This window comes from Pteronotus mesoamericanus, unplaced genomic scaffold (assembly GCF_021234165.1).
Source record: "Pteronotus mesoamericanus isolate MK-2021 breed Mesoamerican mustached bat unplaced genomic scaffold, CSHL_Meso_final scaffold_174, whole genome shotgun sequence".
NCBI lineage: Eukaryota > Metazoa > Chordata > Mammalia > Chiroptera > Mormoopidae > Pteronotus > Pteronotus mesoamericanus.
Window position 1 is genome coordinate 46,638,000 of NW_026555309.1, and position 19,051 is coordinate 46,657,050.

The 19,051-nt window shown below is 58.6% G+C and overlaps 1 protein-coding gene across 1 annotated transcript; it reads left to right on the forward strand.

The window, feature by feature from the left end:
* Positions 1-1,018: 1,018 nt before the first annotated feature.
* Positions 1,019-17,309, forward strand: SPATC1 (spermatogenesis and centriole associated 1). Its single transcript, XM_054590626.1, has 6 exons — positions 1,019-1,223; positions 9,449-9,688; positions 9,980-10,339; positions 10,436-10,954; positions 11,072-11,211; positions 16,980-17,309. The coding sequence occupies exons 1-6, from the start codon at positions 1,019-1,021 to the stop codon at positions 17,307-17,309; spliced, it is 1,794 nt and encodes a 597-aa protein (XP_054446601.1).
* The last annotated feature ends 1,742 nt before the right edge of the window (positions 17,310-19,051 follow it).

Sequence of the window (19,051 nt, forward strand, 5' to 3'; positions counted from 1 at the left end):
GACTTCACCCTGCTCTCCTTTTTGAGAGCGGATGCCCGCAGGCCCAGCAGAGGTCACGAGGCCACGGCCTCGCCTGACTCCCGAGGTCAGGCCCACTAAGATCTCTGCGTAGGCAGCTCTTTCAAAAGGGGTCACACTGAGGACTCAGAGAGTTGAGTTCTTGGGACCTAACAAGAAATGTGGTCAGCTTCTTGAAGGTCTACAGTCAGGAAAAACCAAGGAGCCAGAGAATAGAGTTATGGGCACAAAGTGGCTGCTGCCAGGAGATTTGGAAGAAGGGAACTTGAGTCACCAGAAAAGGAAACTCCAAGTTATAGGGAGCCAGGTGCTTGGACAAGGAATCTCCTGGGCTCGCAGTCAGGGAAAGACCCTGAGCACCTGGGATCAGAAGAAAGCATGGTCCAGTGTCCAGGTGTCCAAGATAGAATGTCCCCAGGAGAAGGATGACAGGCCATACCTGGGCATGCCCAAGATCAGAAGAAAAGGGCACTCTGGCCAGAAAGGAGGGTGATGAGTTTTCATTCAACAGATATTCACTGACTACCTACCTATGCTGCACCAGGCCCTTTGTTGAATTCTGGGGACTCCCACAGTCCCTGCCCTCAATGCAGAGAATAAAACCACCTTAAAGAACTAACCAGACCGAGCCAGGTAAGTGCTATGATAGAAAGCGCACCTATGGGGGAGCCTAGAGAGCCGCGACTAGCTTGCCATGGGAAAGAGGAAGCTTCATAGAGGGGCAGCTTAAGAGTGAAGTTGTCTGGACAGAGAAGGGATCAGTACATTCCAGACCAAGGCAGGGTCTGTGCACGGGCCCGGAGGCACAGAGAGCTGAGCCTATTAGAGCAGAGAGGGCAAGGAGGAGGGCACAGGCTCTGACCTCACAATACCCCTTGGGCCAGCCTTGCCACTTGCAAACTCTGGCGCCCTCCTCCAGCCCGGGCAAGGCCCGGGGCCTTGGGCAGCCTCCAGGTGCAGTGCCCTCCAGTGGGCGGCACCCTTCCCGCTGCCCTGGGGCATGTCTCTACTCACCAGTTATGAGGGGCTTCGGCATCAGATCGAGAGGCTGGTGAGGGAAAATGAGGAACTGAAGAAGCTGGTGCGGCTCATTCGGGAGAATCACGAGCTCAAGTCAGCAATCAAGACACAGGCAGGTGGCCTGGGCATCAGCGGGTTCACCAGCGGGCATGGCGAGGTGGCAACTGGCCCTTCTCAACGCCAGGGTAACTATAAGAGGCGTGAATTCAAGGAGAGCGGGAAGGGAAGCGTGAGGCTGCACCAAAGAGGACAGGCTGTGTGCTGGGGTCTCGGGAGTCATGGGGAGAAGGGCACAGATGGTAACAAACTTGTAGGAGGACAGTGGCCCCACCAGGTGAGGGGAGGATGAGGACACAGGACCATTGGAATGAAAGGGCAGAACTAGGCACCAATCCCATTCACCTGGCGGGAGGAGCCCCCGCCCACTCCCTCCCCCTCAGCTGAACTTCCCGGCAGCTCCATAGTCCGGGAACTTCCCGGCTCTGGAATCCAAATGTGCTGGCCTACAGCGTCTGGCATGTGACTCACCCTCAGCCTCCCACCCTTTTCCTCCATCCTTCACCCTTAGCACCCCTGACCCCCTGCCCCAGCACTGCCCACTCAGAGATGGCCAGCAGGCCACTGACAACCCAAGTCTAGAAGCCAAGGGCGGAAACCAGGGCCGAAGCTGGAGGTCTGGGAATTAGTATGTGACAGAGCCCTGGGCCTGGAGATTTACTGGGTATTGTGAGGTGAGAATGGGCAGAGAAGTTACAGGGGTGGGAAGAAAAACAGTTGAAGTGACGCTGTGAGGAGTTAGACCCGGAGTTCAGGGGCTGAGCCAGGCAGGCACTCAGAGGCCTGGAGACCAAAGAGGCTGCACAGCTGAATGTGGGGACGGGAACAAGGCAGGTGCTGGAAGAATGGGCAAATGGGGGCCAAACATGGTTCGCACTGAAGAGATCAGAGGGGGAATTTTAGGGGGGTGGTAAGATCCCAGGTTGTGACAACAGGAGTCGTTGGCTATCAGTGTGTTGGTGACAATTCTATAGGGCTAGGAGGTGACAAAATGCAGTGGTGGTTAACATCCACATCTCCCCTCCTCCTTTCAAAGTCCTCCTTCCCTGTCACTCCACCTGCTGTGACCCTACTCTCTTCACTCATGTGTGAACCTATTGTCTTTCCTGAGAGGACTCTGTTCTTTCCGTCTCCGTCCCATAAGCCCCTACTACAGCTTGGCACTGGACCCTGACACTGCTCTTAGAGGAAGGTCACAAATGGCTTCCTAGGTGCCATGTCCTTCTGAACCTCTGTATGTCATTGGGGATTAAAAACCCTTCTCTTTCTGAGTTCCAAGAGCACCTTCGGGCCTCCCCCCACCAACTCAACTTAAGCACTGCTGCTTCCAGGCTGCTCGGGCCCTGCCCTCCACCCCCAGCAAACCTGCCCGCTGTGGGTTTCAACCCTCCACTAGAAGTGATGCCCTCAGAGGCTCTTGCAGGCCCAGTGAGTCCCTGCAATTCAGGTCCCTAGCCACACTTCTGATTAAGAGCTTGTCCTTTCCACTAGGGTGCTAAAGCCCTGAGGTCTGCGCTCCTTCCCCACCCCACTTCAAGCTCAAAGCTGTTACTCTGGAAAGCTGCCTCCCCTTGCTCCCTACCCACTGGGTTCCCTGCCATTCACCCTGGCTGTGGCATGGGACCAGTCTAGCAGTCCCCCCCTCACTGATGACAAGCACACAGGCCCCTCTTGTTTGAAAGGTTCTACTGCTAAAGACTGAGACAATGGACAGGGTGACAAAACTAATACACACAGGGAGGTACGACGTTTAAGAAATCTCACAGTTTAAGACTCTGGTTTCCTACTCCCAGGCTAACCAAGCAAGCCTTCTCCTCTTAAGTTTGATTCATAGAAAATCCTTGGACCACTTCTGGTTTTCCAACTCCTGAAGGGTCAAGATTAGGGGATTAGGAAAGACTTTCTGGAGAAGGCGAGCCCAGACAGCTGGTTGTAAAGCAGGGGGCAAGGGGAATTCTGGGAGGAGGAGCAAGTTGTAAAAGGCCTAGACCTGGGGTGCAAGAATGAGATACAGATCAGCCAGGCTCTGGGTGTGTGTGTGAGTATTGAGTGTGTGGTATGTATGTGAGACCATGTGGGTACAGGGATGGAGTGGGAGGGGTATGAGCATGTATGATTGAATCACCTGTTGTCTCAGGTGTGTGAGCATGTGAATGTGGTCTGCAGGGGTGTGTGGTCCATGAGTGTGCAGTGTACAGTGTGACATGTGCGTATTGTGTGGTATGTGTATAAAGTGTGTGGTGTAGGTGTGTGATGGGGGGGTGTGGTATGTGTGCCTTGAGAGTGTGTTGTGTGCGGGAACATGTGTGTGGTATGAGTACATGAGAGTAATTATGTGCGGTGTGTATGACTGCTTCGTGAGTTGCTGCGTGATAGGGTGTGAATGTTTTTGTGTGTGATGTGTATGAATGTATGTGTTTGTGTGATGTATGTATGTCAGGGGGGATATTTGTTTGGGTTGGGGCCAGTGAGAGGTGAACAATGTAGCTGGAGAGGTCATAGGCATTGATCGCCCAGGACTGCGAGTGACATGATCATGAGTTTGGACATGTTTCTCAAGGCAATAAGCAGACACTGGTGGTTTCTAACAGGGAGTAATTATGTCTGTGCCTCGGGAAGACCATTCCAAAACTCAGGGACACAGGCAGCAGGGTGGTGGTGACCAGAAGGAAGCAGAAAACAAGAGTGGGGGTGGGTGGAAGGGGCATAATATATCGTGACAGAAGACGGTTTGGCTTTGGTTGGTGAGTACGCAGTGCAATAAACAGAAACCTATAGGATCCTATGAACCAACGTCACCCCAATAATTTAATAAAAAGTTGAAAAGATCAGTCCAGATGCTGTGGGAAAAACGGATTCAAGGGAGACAAGAGTGAGGCAGGAAGGCGTTAGACTGAGGTGTGCAGTCATGCCGGTGGAGGAGGATGGCATGAACTAGCAGTGAGAAAAATTGATTCAAGTTATTTAGTGAGAAAAGTAGCTGCCTGGGTATGAGGGATGAAAAAGAAGGAGTCCAGGAAGCCTCCGCCGCTCCGGCTGGGGCGGCTGGGCGACGGACGGCGCCACCACCCAAGACTGCAGAGCTCCCCGTTCCCAGGCCCAGCCAAGGAAGGCCCCCGTTGTTGCCTTGGAGGATCTGTCTCAGCCACTTCGTCACCCTGCCTGTTCCCCTTGCTCCTTTCTTCCGACTGGCCTTCCTCGTAGAGGAAGAGGCTCTGACTCTTGCTTTGCTGCCATGAACTCCACCTTCGATTCCTCTTTCTGGGCCAGCCCTTCTGTTCCCCGCACCCCGTGCACAGCGCCACCTCCTACACCCTCCAGCCGGAGCGCCGGCCCATCCTCACGTAGAAAGAACAGGAAGGAAAGGCAGCTTGGGCTCGTGGGGGCTCACAGCATGAGTACCAGGCCCCTCGCAGCCCAGATGGGAGGGGACAGAAAGGGTGAGGGTGAGGGTCGGGCAGGGGGCCCGCTCTCCCCAGGCCACCGCACTGTGGCACAGAACTCCAGGGACTACAAGAACCCTAAATTTAAACTTCATCTTTCAGGTTGTTACAAAATTTTTTGTCAGTTAGGAAAATAGAACATAATTTGACACTTTGTGAGCTTAACTGACAACTTTGGACTATTTTGACCCGTGGCACACAGGCTCTGCTTGTGCCGTTGCCGAAGGGGAGCCGGGAGAAGGAAATATAGTTTGGAAGCGAATGAGTGGTACTTTGGATAAAGCGACTTTCGGGCATTCACCCGACATCCGTGTGGAGCATGTCGGAAGCCGCGGCGGTAGGCACCTGGGGCCGGGAGGACAGGTCCGCGCTAGAGAGCAGAGACCCGCGCGCTGGGGGCACGGGAGCCGCAGGCGGTGGGGAGACCACCCGAGGAGAGAGCCCAGTAGGAGAGGCTGGGACACAGCCCTGAGCCCGCGCAGGTGGGGAAGCTGGCAAAGCAGCAGCCAGAGAGCTGGGGCAACCTCAAAAGCGGAATGTCACAGCAGCCAAGAGACGGCTTCCCCGGGGGCCGAGCGTCACCACAATGAAGGCTGAGGAGAGGGCAAGCAAGAAGAGCGCTAATGCCTCGGCCACTTGGCGTTCAAGACCCTTTGTCAGAGCGACGGCAGCATGACCACGGGCGGAGAAGGCCCGGAGCGGGGCGAAGGGTGCTGAGAAGACGCCGCCGAGGGCGGGCTGCCTGTCACCGGTGAGGCTCGGCGTTCGGAGTTGAGAGCTTCCTTCCAGGAGAGAAACCGGGGTTGGTTGGTGTGCGCGCGAAGGGGCCGGCGGAGACGAGTGCGGCGAGACCTGCGAAAGGGCTCCTGCGGAGCGAGGCTGCCAGTCCGGGCAGGGCAGGGCCCGGGGTGCCCGGCGGGCGGCCGGGACCCCAGCCCGCGGCTGCAACTCTGCGGAAGGAGGTCTTTCTCTGAGAGCGAGGAGGGCACAGGAAGACGGGCGGGGGCTGACGGAGTGGAGACGGCCGCGGCCGGGAGGGGCGGCTGGCCGGTGTGCCTGCCGGCGTGGTGGCCCCGGGGGCCAGCGCCCGCGGGCTGCGAGGGCAGCAGCCGCGCGCCTTCTCCGGCAGCATTTGGTGCGGGAGGCCGCGGGCGCCGAGGGCACAGCGACCGGGGACGCGCGGCGGGCTGCTGGCTGCGGAAGGAATAGAGGCCGATGGGCCAGGGGTCCGAGAGCGTGGCCCGTGTCGGGGAGGCCGGAGGCGGCGGCTGGAGTAGCTCACGGGGGAGGTTCCGCGGGCGGGAGGTGGATGGGTCCGGTCAGGGCGGGGTCGGCGACGAGGGCCCACCTAGCGCTCAAGTCGCTGAACCCCCCTCCCCCGCCGCCCACCACTCCGCTCACTTCAGCAGTGTCCTGCCCGGTCCCAAGGACTTGTCCCTATGTCTTCTCTCAGGACCTGTCACCACCCCCTCAGAACCTTCCCCTCAGGAACCCGTCTCCCCTCAGGACCCGCCCCTATGCAGAGTCTCGCCGTCACGACCCGCCCTAATACTGCAAAACCCGTCCTCGCACTTTAGCTACGCCTCGGACTCATCCCCTCAGGACCCCGTTTCCCCTCAGAACTCGTCCCCTCAGGACCCCGTCTCTCCTCAGGACTCCGTTACCCCTCCGGACCTACCCCCTCAGAATCTTGTCTCCCCTCAGGACCCCTTTTCCCCTCAAGACCCCGTTCCCCCTCAGGACCCCTTTTCCCTTCAGGACCCCGTCTCCCCTCAGGACCCTGTTTCCCCTCCGGAGCCGCCCCCTCAGAATCCCGTCTCCCCTCAGAATCCCGTCGCCCCTCAGGATCCCGTTTCCCCTCAGGACCCCTTTTCCCCTCAAGACCCCGTTCCCCCTCAGGACCCCTTTTCCCTTCAGGACCCCGTTTCCCCTCAGGACTCCGTCTCCCCTCAGGACCCGTTCCCATTTCCATTTTCTCTTTCCCCCTTCCCGCTGCCGCTTCGCCGCCTTTGCTGACCCGTCTACCCTCTGTACATCTAGCCTCCCCTCTCCGTCTTCTGGCTTCTGAAGCAAGTGCCTTCCCGCCCCATCAAGGCCCCGCTCCGTTGAGCCCCGCTCTGCACTCTAGCCCCGCCCCTATACAGAGTGGCGCCGGTCACGACCCGCCCTAATACTGTAAACCTGTCCTCGCACTTTAGCTCCGCCTCCATGCTTGGCTGTGCGTCATCAGGGCTCCGCCCCGTCCGCCGGGCCCCGCCCATTAGAACCCGCCCAGCACTCTAGCCCCGCCCCTAAGCAGGGTCGCGGCGGGGAACTCCGGCCCCGCCCCTAGGCTTACGTTCGACCGGGTCAGGGCCCGCCCCGGCGCCACGGCCCCGCCCCGCCGACCTCGCCTCTGGCCTCCTGAGTGGAACCGGTGAGTCCCCGCTGCCACTCACAGGGTCCGACGTACGCGCGCCGGACTGAGGGATCCGAGGCCAGAAGGACCGCGGGAGGTGGGCAGACCCGGAGGGACCACGGCGAAGGCGGCTGTAGCCCACGGCGGGGGAGGTGGAGTGGCGGAAGCCAGGACGGCGTGAGAGCGTGGTCCCGACCTGCGAAGTGAGGGTGGGGTGACCCGAGGGACGCTCCGGCCTCGGCCCCGGGGAGAGGACGGTCCGCGCCAGCTAGGAGCACGTGGGGGAGTGAATCAGTTCAGCTGAACAGTTGAAAACACTGGAAACTACACTTGCAAATCTAAAGCATTTGCTTTTCTTTTTAACTTCAATTGTGGGAGATAACAAACATTCTTGCACCCTAAATAATTCATGCGTATGAAAGAAACATATAAATGCAGCAAATCTAAGGTTATCTCCAAGTTTCTGATACCGTACTAAGACCCAGGAAGATTTCAACTCACAAATCTAAATCAATTAAATACAAATTACAAAAAGGTTAAAACAGTCACTGATACCTTAAGCAATGGAGTACAACGCTATGGGACCGGAACCTCCTAAACACAGGCTTAGCCCCTGGCCCCTGTTAGCTCCGAACACTCCTGCTCACACCTGGGGTTCCGTGCTCCCCGAACTCCTGTCCCAGCCAGAGATTCCAGGACGGCTGCTCTTGAGATTCTCACCAGTGACTCAGGCGGGTCACAAATCCTATAGACTCTGTGTCTGTGACCGAGGCCAGCGCAGTCTTGGCCCTGAGCATCGGACCGCCTGCAGTGCCACCCACGCATGCACTTAATTGGCCCCTGAACCATGACTATGTCCTTCCTGCACCCCAAATGCCTTGACCCCAATGAATCCCTTTTTATATAACAACTTTATTGATATAATTCATGTGCCATACAATTCACCCATTTAGAGTGTATGATTCTATAGTTTTTCATATATTCGCAGATATGTACAAACCTTACAGTGATTTTAGAACACTTTCATCAACCCCCAAAAGAAACGCAAGCAACCACTAATTTACTTTCTGTTTCTGTGACTTTGTCTATTCTGGACAGTTCATGTAAATGTAAATGCACTTGTAAATGTGGTTTTGTGACTGGCTTCTTTCATTTAGCGCAATGTTTTCAAGGTTTATCTGTGTTGTAACATGAATCAGTATTTCTAGGTGGCATTAGGGTTTTTTATGGATGAGGATTATGCCACTAATGGACACAACACATGTTGTTTGTCCATTATTCATTTGATGGACTTTTGTTTCCGCCTTCTGGCCATTATGAATAACGCTACTATAAACATCCATGTACAACTTTTTGCGTAAATGTGTTTTCTTATCTCCTGGGTTGATATCTAGGAGTGGAATTGCTGGGTCACATGGTAACTATGTTTAACTGTTTGAGAAGCTGCCAAATTGTTTTTTCAAAGTGGCTGCCCTACTTTACTTTCCCACCAGCAATGTGTGAGCGTTCCAATTTCTCTGCATTCTCGCCAGCACTTATTATCTGACTTTTTAATTATAAACATTCTAGAGGGTGTGAACTAGTCTCTCATTGTTGTTTTAATTTGCAATTCTCTGATGACTAATGATGCTGTGCATCTTTTCATGTGCTCACTGGCCATTTGTATATCATCTCTGAGGAATGTCTGTTCAGATCCTTTGCTGAGTTTTAAATTGGGCTATTTGTCTTTTTATTATTGAGCTGTAAGAGTTCTTTATATTTTCTGGATACAAGTCCCTTATCAAATGCATGACTTGCCAATATTTTCTCCCATTCTGTGGGTTGTCTTCTCACTTTCTTGACAGCGTCCTTTGAAACTGAGAAGCCTTTAAGTTTTACTAAATACAACGTATCTATTGTTGCCCCTGCTTTCGGTGGCATAGCTAAGAACCCATTGCCTAACCCAAAGGCATGGGGACTTACTGCCACGTCTTCTTCTAATCATTGTATAGTTCTAGCTCCTGTGCCTGCGTGCACTGTTCACAGGTGGGCTGGGGCTGGGCACACCTTTGGCACCCCACCAAGCGTCACCCCCATCCCAGCTCTGGCCTCCCTCAGGGTCCCCCACATGGCGAGGCGTGGCTGTCCCTGCAAGAACAGAGGTCAGGAGGCTGGGGCCCACTCCTCCCGGGAATGGAGGGTTCGCCTTGGCCACCTGTGAGCCCAGCCGCCAGGAGACTCTCCTCTCCTCAGCAAGGGGCCAGCAGTTCGGTGCGGCGAGCACATTTGAGGGTGGGCAGCCGTGGAAGATCCGGGCGGGCCGGTGTTTAGAGAGGTGAGCCTGGGAGGAACGAGGCTCCCTCAGAGGGGCCAGCTCCTGGCCTGGGACCCATCGAGGAAGGAAGGCTCTGGGAGGCTGGGCAGCTCATCAGAGGCAGATGGGCACCTTGGCCCAGGCCCTGCCACAGAGGGGACAGAGCTCTCTCCCCCAGGGGCCCATCGGGGGTCTCAGTGCTTTCTCTGTGTCCCCCAGGTGTCTTCCTGCCCGCGTCCCCGGCTGCAGCAAATGAACCTGCCCTGGAAGAAGGGGGGATTATGTCTCTGGCACCCCTGGCCGACATGCTAAACAGCCCGCAGCTCAGCCCCTCAACAGGCCCCATCGTGAGCCCCATGACGGGCTCTCTCAGCATGCTGCTGCCCTCCCCGGGGCCCATCTCACAGAACAGCACGCTCGCCAGCCTCCTGGCCGGCCCCCTGAACGGCCACCTAGCCAGCCCCGTGGCGACGCCCACCATGGGCTCACTGGTCAGCTCCATGGGCCTGCCCTCGACCGGCCCCCTGACTCCAAGCGGCCAACTAACTGGCCTCATGGCAGCGTCCCCAGCGGGCACATTGGCCAGCTCCATGGGCCTTCCTTCCACCGGCCCCCTGACTCCAAGCGGCCCCTTGGCCGGCCCCGTGGCTGCGTGCCCAGCGGGCACATTGGCCAGCTCCATGGGCCTTCCTTCCACCGGCCCCCTGACTCCAAGCGGCCCCTTGGCCGGCCCCGTGGCTGCGTGCCCAGCGGGCACATTGGCCAGCTCCATGGGCCTTCCTTCCACCGGCCCCCTGACTCCAAGCGGCCCCTTGGCCGGCCCCGTGGCTGCGTGTCCAGCGGGCACATTGGCCAGCTCCATGGGCCTTCCTTCCACCGGCCCCCTGACTCCAAGCGGCCCCTTGGCCGGCCCTGTAGCCATGTCTCTGAGCAGCCCCCTGCACACCTCCACGGCTGCCCCTCCAGTTGTTTCTCAGAACCTTCTGGCCAACCCCATGGGCAATGTGGTGCTGCAGGAGGCCCCAAGGGTGCGGCTGCCAGAGCCTCTCCGCGGATGCCCCTCTGGACCCCATCCCTCCGCTGGCGCGGGGCCTGCTGCCACCTCCAAAGGTAACTGGTGCGGGGGAGGGGCCTGTGCCAGGCCAGTCCCTGGTCCTGCCTTGCCCTTATCCTCCTCCCCTCCTTTCTGCCCCACCTTGTCACCAGTCCCACTCTCCACTGAGCATCCCCTGCTGACCCAGGACCCCGAGCCCCTCAGCGTGACGTTCGTGGGTGGGCCCATCCACACCTCCACCCCCGTCAGCGCCGTGGGCAAGCCTGGCTCCGTGACAGCCTTCTCCTACGGCACCTCGGGTGCCCGAGCTCAGCCGGGTACTTCCCAGGGACACGCGGCTCCTGCCCCTGTCCCCACTGCCCCAACCGCTTCCCCCACCATCTCAGTCCTCCCTTCTGCCCCTGCCCCTGCCCCCCAAGCTGCCACCAACTACAGCCCCGAGAACACCGCCCACGCCCCCACCCGAGCGCACAACTCCCCCCCCCGGCCCTCCCCCACCCCCCACTCCCCTCCACGCAACCCCCACTCCCCACCCCGCACCTCATCCTCCCCGGCGTCTGTCAATGACACGCGAGGCCCGCGTATCCTGGAAACGTGTCGGAAAAGCGTCCAGGACTTGGAGCGGAAGCTGGCCCACCGCAAGAGCAACAAGTTCCCTGACAGCCCCCGAGGTCAGTGCCACAGTGGGGCTCACTCCGGTCCGGGGGCACCTGCCGCCCTCAGAGACCCCCAGGTCACCTGCTAGGGTCGCTCAGCTACTGCCCACACCCTCCTCTTGCTGTCCCCAGAGCCAAAGCAGCTGGCCTGGGAGAGGCTGGTGGGGGAGATCGCCTTCCAGCTGGACCGCAGGATCCTCTCCAGCATCTTCCCCGAGCGCGTGCGCCTCTACGGCTTCACGGTCTCAAACATTCCTGAGAAGATCATCCAGGTATGTGATGCCCGTCCCCGACGCACAACCAAAGGGCCTGCCTGGGCAGCTGGCAGGAACGGGGAGTGTGCTGGACCCTGGGGGTGGCTGGGGTCCCAGCGACCCAGCCAGGCGAGCACGGTGGAATCCAAGTGCACCCCGGGATGGAGGAAGCACCGTGCTCAGTCCCAGTGGCCAGCAGTGTCCAGGGCATCTAACCACAGGGCCTGTGGTCCCAGCCAGGGGAGGGCGGGTCCGGGCACAGTCAGGCCTGTACTGTCCCCTGTGCCGCTGCAGTGGCCTCCCAGGGGCCCTCCCCAGCCTGGAGGGGGTCCTGCAGGTGGGCTCCCCTTGGGAAAGAGCCCGCGATGCTCCTGGCCACGCCCTCCAGGCCGCCTGTCTGTGCCGAGAGACCGGGGTGTGTGGCTGGGCAGGAACGGCTTCGGTTGCAGGGGGTTCATGCACACCCAGGTCTGAGCGCGTCTTCTCTTTTTGTGAAGGTGCCTTTGGGCTTTCATTGTAACGTGGTCAGAATCACCCACCTCTTCCTCTATTGCTTGTATGTTCCATGCCTGGCTTAAGCCTGGGGGGCGAAGGCGAAGGGGAGCTGCCAGCCTCTTCTTCCCGTCCTGTGCGGGGGTCGGGGACATCCCGGGGCCCCGGCCGTCCTCCTCCCGGGAGGGCGACACAGCCAGGGCATCTCTCTTCTTCTGCTTTGTCTCGGCTCCTCCTGGCCCTTCATTCTTCAATATGGAATCTCGGATGAGTCCTCCACGTTCCCAGAGCTAACTTTGCATTGATTTATGGATGAAAAGGGGGGTTTGCACATCTTTACCCTGTGGATTATTCCCACACCCCCATTGTTTCTGCTGCTCGTGTCTCAGGGCCGCAATGGTCCTGTTTGGTTTGACCACCCTTGACTCTTGTCCGGGACCCCAGAAGCCACTGCTGGTTCACGAGGGCCACGGCTGCTTAAAAGTCAGCAACTGATGTGATAGAAGCACAACATGTGTGTCTCTAAAATGCTGCATGTGATGTCTAGTTGCAAAGACACATTTATTTATAAGCACAATCTAGTTGTCCACATAGTAGGTACCAACATCTCTGTGTAAAGAGATTTCCTGTTGCTTGAAAATGCCTGATTAAATGGAAGAAGATAAAAGCGCGTGGCCCTCCAGTGGGGGGCGTGGCTGTGCCAATGCCGTGTTGCCGGGCTCCTCTGTGAACTGCGCTTACGCTGCAGGATGTAAGTGATGGCACTAAGTGGCAATTCTTTAGACAAGAGCAGGAAAAGGAGAGCAGAATGTATGTAAGGCTGTGTTTTTTCTCTTGGAGTCTGAGGATGTGAAGGAGCTCAGTGCCCGCGAGCCTGTGCCTCCGCCACCGTGCTGGCGACTCCTGGGGGAAATGTGGCGTTTACCACAACTCGTGTCTGGTCATTCCACCCGGTGACTGCTGACCATGACCAGTTCCAGAGCCACTGGCCTCCTTCACCTTCCATCAGCAATGACAGGCGCTGCCAGGATACATCCTTGTGCCTGAGCTCCTCAAGGCGGCTCTGCTGGAGCCCACGTGCACAGAAGCTGCCTTCGGAACCTGGGCGGACACCCCCAGGCTAGCCTTCCACAGGGCCCACTGCAGGGTGGCATCTGAGGATCACAAACATGCATCCTGGTCTCAAGGCTGCTCTACCTGCTTGGCTGGACCGTTTGTCGGTTCCCATCTCCCTCCAATTCCACTTTGCCCGCCTTTTCTCTCCCTTCAGCAGAGCATCCTGTGTGTTTCTCTGCACGTTGAACTCCAATGCTCATGACTGCTAGCGTCTTTAAATCACATGCAGACTCGCTGAGCTTGGCCAAGCCTGGTCCTGCCCGCGCTGGGGCTGCGGGCTTCACGAGTGCCGCAAGCTTTCATAGAGTCCTCTTTGCACTGAGGACACACTGAGTTTGTTTGGTTTTTACTTCACTCTTTTTTCTTTTTCTTTTTAACTGAATTTCTTAGGGTGGCGTTGGTTAATAAAATCATGTAGGCTCCAAGTGTACAATTCTACAGTCTATCATCTGCATATTGTATTGTGTGTCCACCACCCCAAGTCAGGTCTCCTTCCGTCACCATTTGTCCCCCATACCCTCTTCTCCCTCCCGCACCCGGGACTCACTGACTTTTATCATTGAACCTCGGTGTCTTTTAGTATAAGTTTGCAGGCAATTATGCCACCTTTTAAGCCCAGCTAAACGTTGTCCCAGTGCTCATGCCTGTCACCTCTTCCACCCAATTGCAATGACCTTCTGCTCTGTGGGGGGCGCTCTGACTCCTCCCTTTCGCCACCCTGCTCCTCTGAGGCCCCGAGTCCAGCTGCGTCGGTGAGGCTTTCCAGAGGTGGCGCCTTGTGCCTGTGTCCAGCGGGCTCCATGGGCCCCCCGGAGCGCCCCACGGTCCCACTCGCCGGCCTGTCGAGAATGTTTCTGATTTCTGTGTTATTATGATTTGTTTTCCAGTTACCTTGCCAAACCCGCTTACTGGTTTCCATAGTTTGCATATCATCATCTTGGCTTTTCTACATAGGCATCATATTGTATGGCATTTAAGAGAAGCACACAATATGGCAGTCTCATCCCGTTTCTGACTTGACTAGGGACACACGCTTCCAGTCTTCCCGTGAAGTGCGGTGTGTGCTCCAGGCTTCTTGCCAGATTCCTCAGCTCTCCGTTGCAGATAACAGAGTCCGCTCCGGCTGATGGGAGCAGAAAGGGGTTTGTTGTAAATGTTTGCATGGTCCTAGAAGCTCCAGAAAGGATACAAAATTGGGGTTGTTTTTTTTTTTTTTTGCTATACATCCAGTAAAAGTGCCGGCACACCAGGGACTTTCCTAGTTGACACGCCACTGCAGAAATCAGGTCACAGAGAGTCTGAAAAAGGTGGCTTTTAGCTTCCAGCCTCTCAGAGTTCAGGAAGGCACTAGAACAGAATCCAGATGAGCCAGGTTCAGTATCTGCCACGCCAGATTAAGAAATTGTCCCTCTTCCTGATTTGTTGAGAATTTTTGGCTTTTTTCTTAATCAGGAACAAATACTGAGTTTTTTCGAATGTTTTTCTGTCGCTGATGAGACGATCACATGACTTTCCCCCTCCCCTTTTTCTCAGCACTTATTGAGACGCTAGAGCGGATGTTCTGATCATGATCCGCCTCCATCCCTGGCGGTTTTTCTCGCACTGGGATTCCGTTCACTGTTACTTATGACTTCCAGCTTCGCTGCTTTTTCAGAGGCCTCGGCCAAGCTACGGTGATATAAATGCAAAGGCTTCGTTAAGCCAGGGTTGCTGGGCCCTGCTCCCCACCCGGGGACCCGCTTCGGGATGTGGGAGGTCCGCGAACGGGCCCAGGGGGCGGAGCTGGACTCGGGGGCGAGCTCACAGTCCTAGTGTCACTCCATTGGCTCGAATGCAGTGACGTCAGGACTTGCGGCGGCTCGGCGGCCGCTCGGGCTGGGCTGGGCTGGGAGCCTCCTTACCGAGGGCAAGGCAGGGTCGCCCGTCGTCCGCCGCGGACTGTGTGCACTTTGCCCTGTGTTGTCCGCAGGATCCTCTCTAGTGATCCTTTGGATTCCGTTTCCTCGTTTATGCTCTAGTACTTCCTTCTGCTGCCTTTAGATATGCTTTTTCTTTCTGGGGTTGAGCACTTCAGTCGTTTCATTTCACGTCTCTTTTGTTTGTAAATAAATAATGCATTTAGGGCAGGGAGGTAGGCAGATTATTTAACAACTGGTACGACAGGAACACCAGCCAGAGTGGCTGGTGAGACCGGGCCCGGGCGGAGGGAAAACCCAGCGGCCTTAGAGCCGCCGCAGGCGGCCCGGCACCTCTGCCGCAGCTCCCGCCTGCCTCGGAGAGTGTCTGCAGGAGGGATGCACACAGCCCCCGCCGCCACCACCGCCCCGCCCCCGCCCGCGCCATTACCGGATTCTGTCGGTCCCCCACAGTGGCCAGCTCGATTGCTTAAAACCACAAACTCCACCACGAGTTCCTGCCCCTTCAGGCCAGGGCCCTCCCCGGTCGTGCCTCTGCTCTGTCCGTTTCCCAGGACCTGGGTGGGGGCCGTGCCCAGGGGCTTGTCCTGCTCTGCCCCACCAGCTCCTCACTCCACTCTCAAGAGGGTACTTCCTCAGGGCAGCCTGGCCTGTCTCAGCCCACACTGCTCTCCTGGGGCCAGCAACCCGACAGGGCGGGCACCGTCTGCCCCCTGCTGAACTCTGGTCGTGTCTTGAGGTCTGTGCACCAGGCCTGGCCCAGCAGGACTCAGCCCCGGCCCCCGCTGAGCAGGCCATGGGTCTCGTCCCTGTGTGGGCCAAGCTTAAGGCTGTCCACCCACAGTGCTCTGTGCCATCCTGGTACAACAGATGCGCTTGTTTGCCCTCCTGTGTTGGCCAAGGTCCTGCAGTTCTTCCCTCTGGGGCCTGGGAACAGGCAATCGGAGTGAGAAGACCCAGGGGCCAAGGGGAGGCTAGAGTTGGGGAGACAGGCCTGTCCTGGTGCTGAGCTGGAGGTGAGCAGCTGAGCAAGGAGCTCTGGGTGCACCCGCCGGGGGTCAAGGGTTGCTTCAGCCGAGCCCAGCCATGAGCCCAGTGCTCTGCTCACATGACCCTCTGGGGAGGGTAGGTCAGGGTGGTCTTCCTGGAGGACGTGATGCCTAAGCAGCTTGTCTGGGTGTTCACATCAGGTTAGGAAGCAGCTTGGCAGGCATCTAGGGAATGGCTGGAAGGGGGCGAGCGGGACCAGAGCAGAACCGTGCCGGACTGCCGGGGCCCGAGAGCTGGAGCTGTGGGAACCACCGGAGGGCTCGGGCAGGGAGACGCCGCATCCGACGACCGCTTCAGACCCATAGTTCTGCAGGCCTGGGGGCCGCCGTGCCTGCAACAAGACGCAGTTTGCAGAACCCAGTGCAAATGAAAATACAGGGCACCCTGGCTGGTGTGGCCCGGTGGACTGAGCGCCAGCCTGCAAACCAAAATGTCACCAGTTCGACTCCTGGTCAGGGCGCAGGCCTGGGGTGCGGGCCAGGTCCCAGCTGGGGGCAAGCAACCAATCGATGTATCTCACACACATTGACGTTTCTCTCCCTCTCTTTCTCCCTTCCTTCCCATCTCTCTAAAATAAATAAATACAATCTTTTTTTAAAAAAGAAAAAAGAAGGAAAATAGAGGGTTACAGCAGGGCATTAAGTTGAGTGCAGGGCCCTTCTGAGCCTGGTGTTCCGTGTGACTGCCCCGGTCACATGTCCAGGAGGCCATAGCAGGAGGGGTGGAGAGAAAGGACTGAGTTCATAGGAAGGACACAGTCACTGCCTGGCGAGGGGGGCGCAGGTGATGGAGAAGTAGGTGGAGACAACCCAGCCACTGCCGTCCCCGGGTCCCAGCACTGGGAGCGGGCGCCCGAGGAGCAGCAGCAGCAGCCCCAGGGCTGAGAGGGCGAGTTTGGCTCTGGGAGGGGTGCGTGGGGTGGAGGGGACTCCAGCAGGGTGTGTGCGGAGGATGGGCCTAGTGAGGAGGCCTGGGGAGGCCGGGCAGGGAGCCGGCAGGCCTGGGAGAGCCCCCTGGTGGTGTCTCCTGGGTCAGGCAACCCTGGGGGCCTTAGGAGCTCCTTCCTCCTTGTCCATTCTCCCAGCGATATTCTGTCTTCCGTTCCTCTCAGCCTCAGCTCAGTCGCTAATCCCTGGTGGTTGTGGAACAGGGGACGGAGGCTTCCGGAACCTCTACCCCTCACCTGCACGGGTGCCTTCCCTCTTCCCTCAGGCCTCTCTGAACCCCAGCAACCACAAGCTGGATGAGGAGCTGTGCCAGACGCTCACGCAGCGCTACGTGAGCATCATGAACCGGCTGCAGAGTCTGGGCTACAACGGGCGGGTGCACCCGGCGCTGACGGAGCAGCTGGTGAATGCCTACGGCATCCTGCGTGAGCGGCCCGAGCTGGCTGTGTCGGAGGGCGGCTCCTTCACCGTGGAGTTCCTGCAGCGCGTGCTGGTGGAGACCGTGCACCCGAGCATGCTCAGCGACGCGCTGCTCCTGCTCTCCTGCCTCAGCCAGCTGGCGCACGAGGACGGCAAGCCCATGTTCATCTGGTGACCCACGACGCCGGCCCTGCCAGCCTGGCCCCGCTCTGCCCCACTCCTTGGTGCACGGACAGTAAAGCTCCCCGCAGATGCTGGCTGCTGGGCCCGCCTGCGCTTCTGCCTTGCTGCCTCCTTGGGTGGTTCCCAGTGCCCTCTCCCCTGTGCCCCGTCAGTCCTGCCTGCCCTGGGCCAGCTGTCTGGCCAATGGGGTGTTCCCAAGGCCTCAAGACTCCCTTCGCCTGGCAGCGGGAGCCGTGAGAGCCCCCGAGGCTTCAAGGGAAAGAGCAAGAAGCGGGAAGGAGCTGGGCTTGCGGAGGTGGGCTGCTGACGCTGGCGCCAGGCACAGAGCTGAGGTCTGAGTGCAAACACAGGGCAGGCTGGGTGCGCGAGACAAGCATGCGGGGTGAGAGTTCCTTCCTTTGGGCGAGGCCTGGATGAAGTGGGGATTCTGGACCCTCACTGGGGGCAGGCGGACTTTAGAGACAGGGGAACCAAGTTCACTGAGACCTGGGCAAGGAGCAGCCCAGGCGGATGGGGCCCCTTCCCAAGACATCAGTGGCCCAGGAAGCAGAGGCGGCCCCACAGGGTGCAAAGGCCACACCCCACCTGCTGCAGGGGTGGAGCCTAGGAGCACAAGCAGGCTGGGAAAGCAGAACAAAGCTGGGGAGAAGTGGAGGGGGGCCAGTAGGAGACACCGGGAGGTAACCCGTAGATTCTGAGCGGGAAGGGCTTGTGGATGGTGCAGGAGCTAAGGGGCGTAGGCTAGGGTCATCGTCCCTGTGAGGACACACCTGAGGACAGGGGCACAGGAGGGGAAGCCCTTGGGTGCCTGAGGGCCGGCAGGAGGTGAGGGGGAAGACCCAGCATCTGGGTTTAAAGAGGAATCGCCAGCCGCCAGTGCGGAGTACAGGACAGGAGAGGGGGTGGGGGCGGCCCTGCTGTTCAGCCCTCCCCCCTCGCAAGCCTGCTACTCAGGGGGCCCAGGCACACCCCTGGGCCGGGGAGAGGCTTGGAGGCCTGTGGCTCTAGCGAAGCAGCCATCACCACACCCAGCCCCAGCCCTTAATTTCTAAAAGGGATCAAAATTCCTTGGGAAATTGAGGCGGGAGGGGGGACACTGGGGAGGGCAGAAGCTCACCGCCTCCCTCCCTGCCAGGCCCAGAGAAAGGCAATATAGGAACCGCCTGGAAACCGTAGGGGCTGGCTCCAAGCTCCAGTTAGAAAGGTGGGGGGCGGGCAATGCAGGAGGGAGCGGGAGGCAGCTCATCCTGGCAACCAGCCGAGTGCAGAAACGGCGGTGGCTTCCACCTGGCTCGCGCCCCCGAGGGGAGGGGCCACGAGGGTGGAGACAACAGTCCCTTTCCCTTAGACTGGAAGCTCCTTGGGGTGGGGTCACAGAGCTGCCACTACTGTAGGAAGACCGTGCCTCATCTGAGCACATGTCTTTTAACTCAAGGGATGGACATCGCGCCTCTGGGGAGGCAGTGGGGGTGGGGCATGTCCTGAAGTCTGGCAGCACGGCCGCCAGGGCAAGTCCACGCGGACGTGCAGGCGGCCGGGGGGAGCGGGACGCAACGCTCACCGAATGTCCCTCACTGCGCCCGCCCGCACTATAAAAGATCCCCCTCCGCTTTGCGCGGGCTGCACCCCAGACCCCACTCCCGTCAGGCGGGCTAGGGGTTCCCTGTGCGGCCTTGGGGAGGGGGCGGGGCGGGGCGAGGAGGATCTGGGGCGGGACTGCGAGGCCAGGGTGCC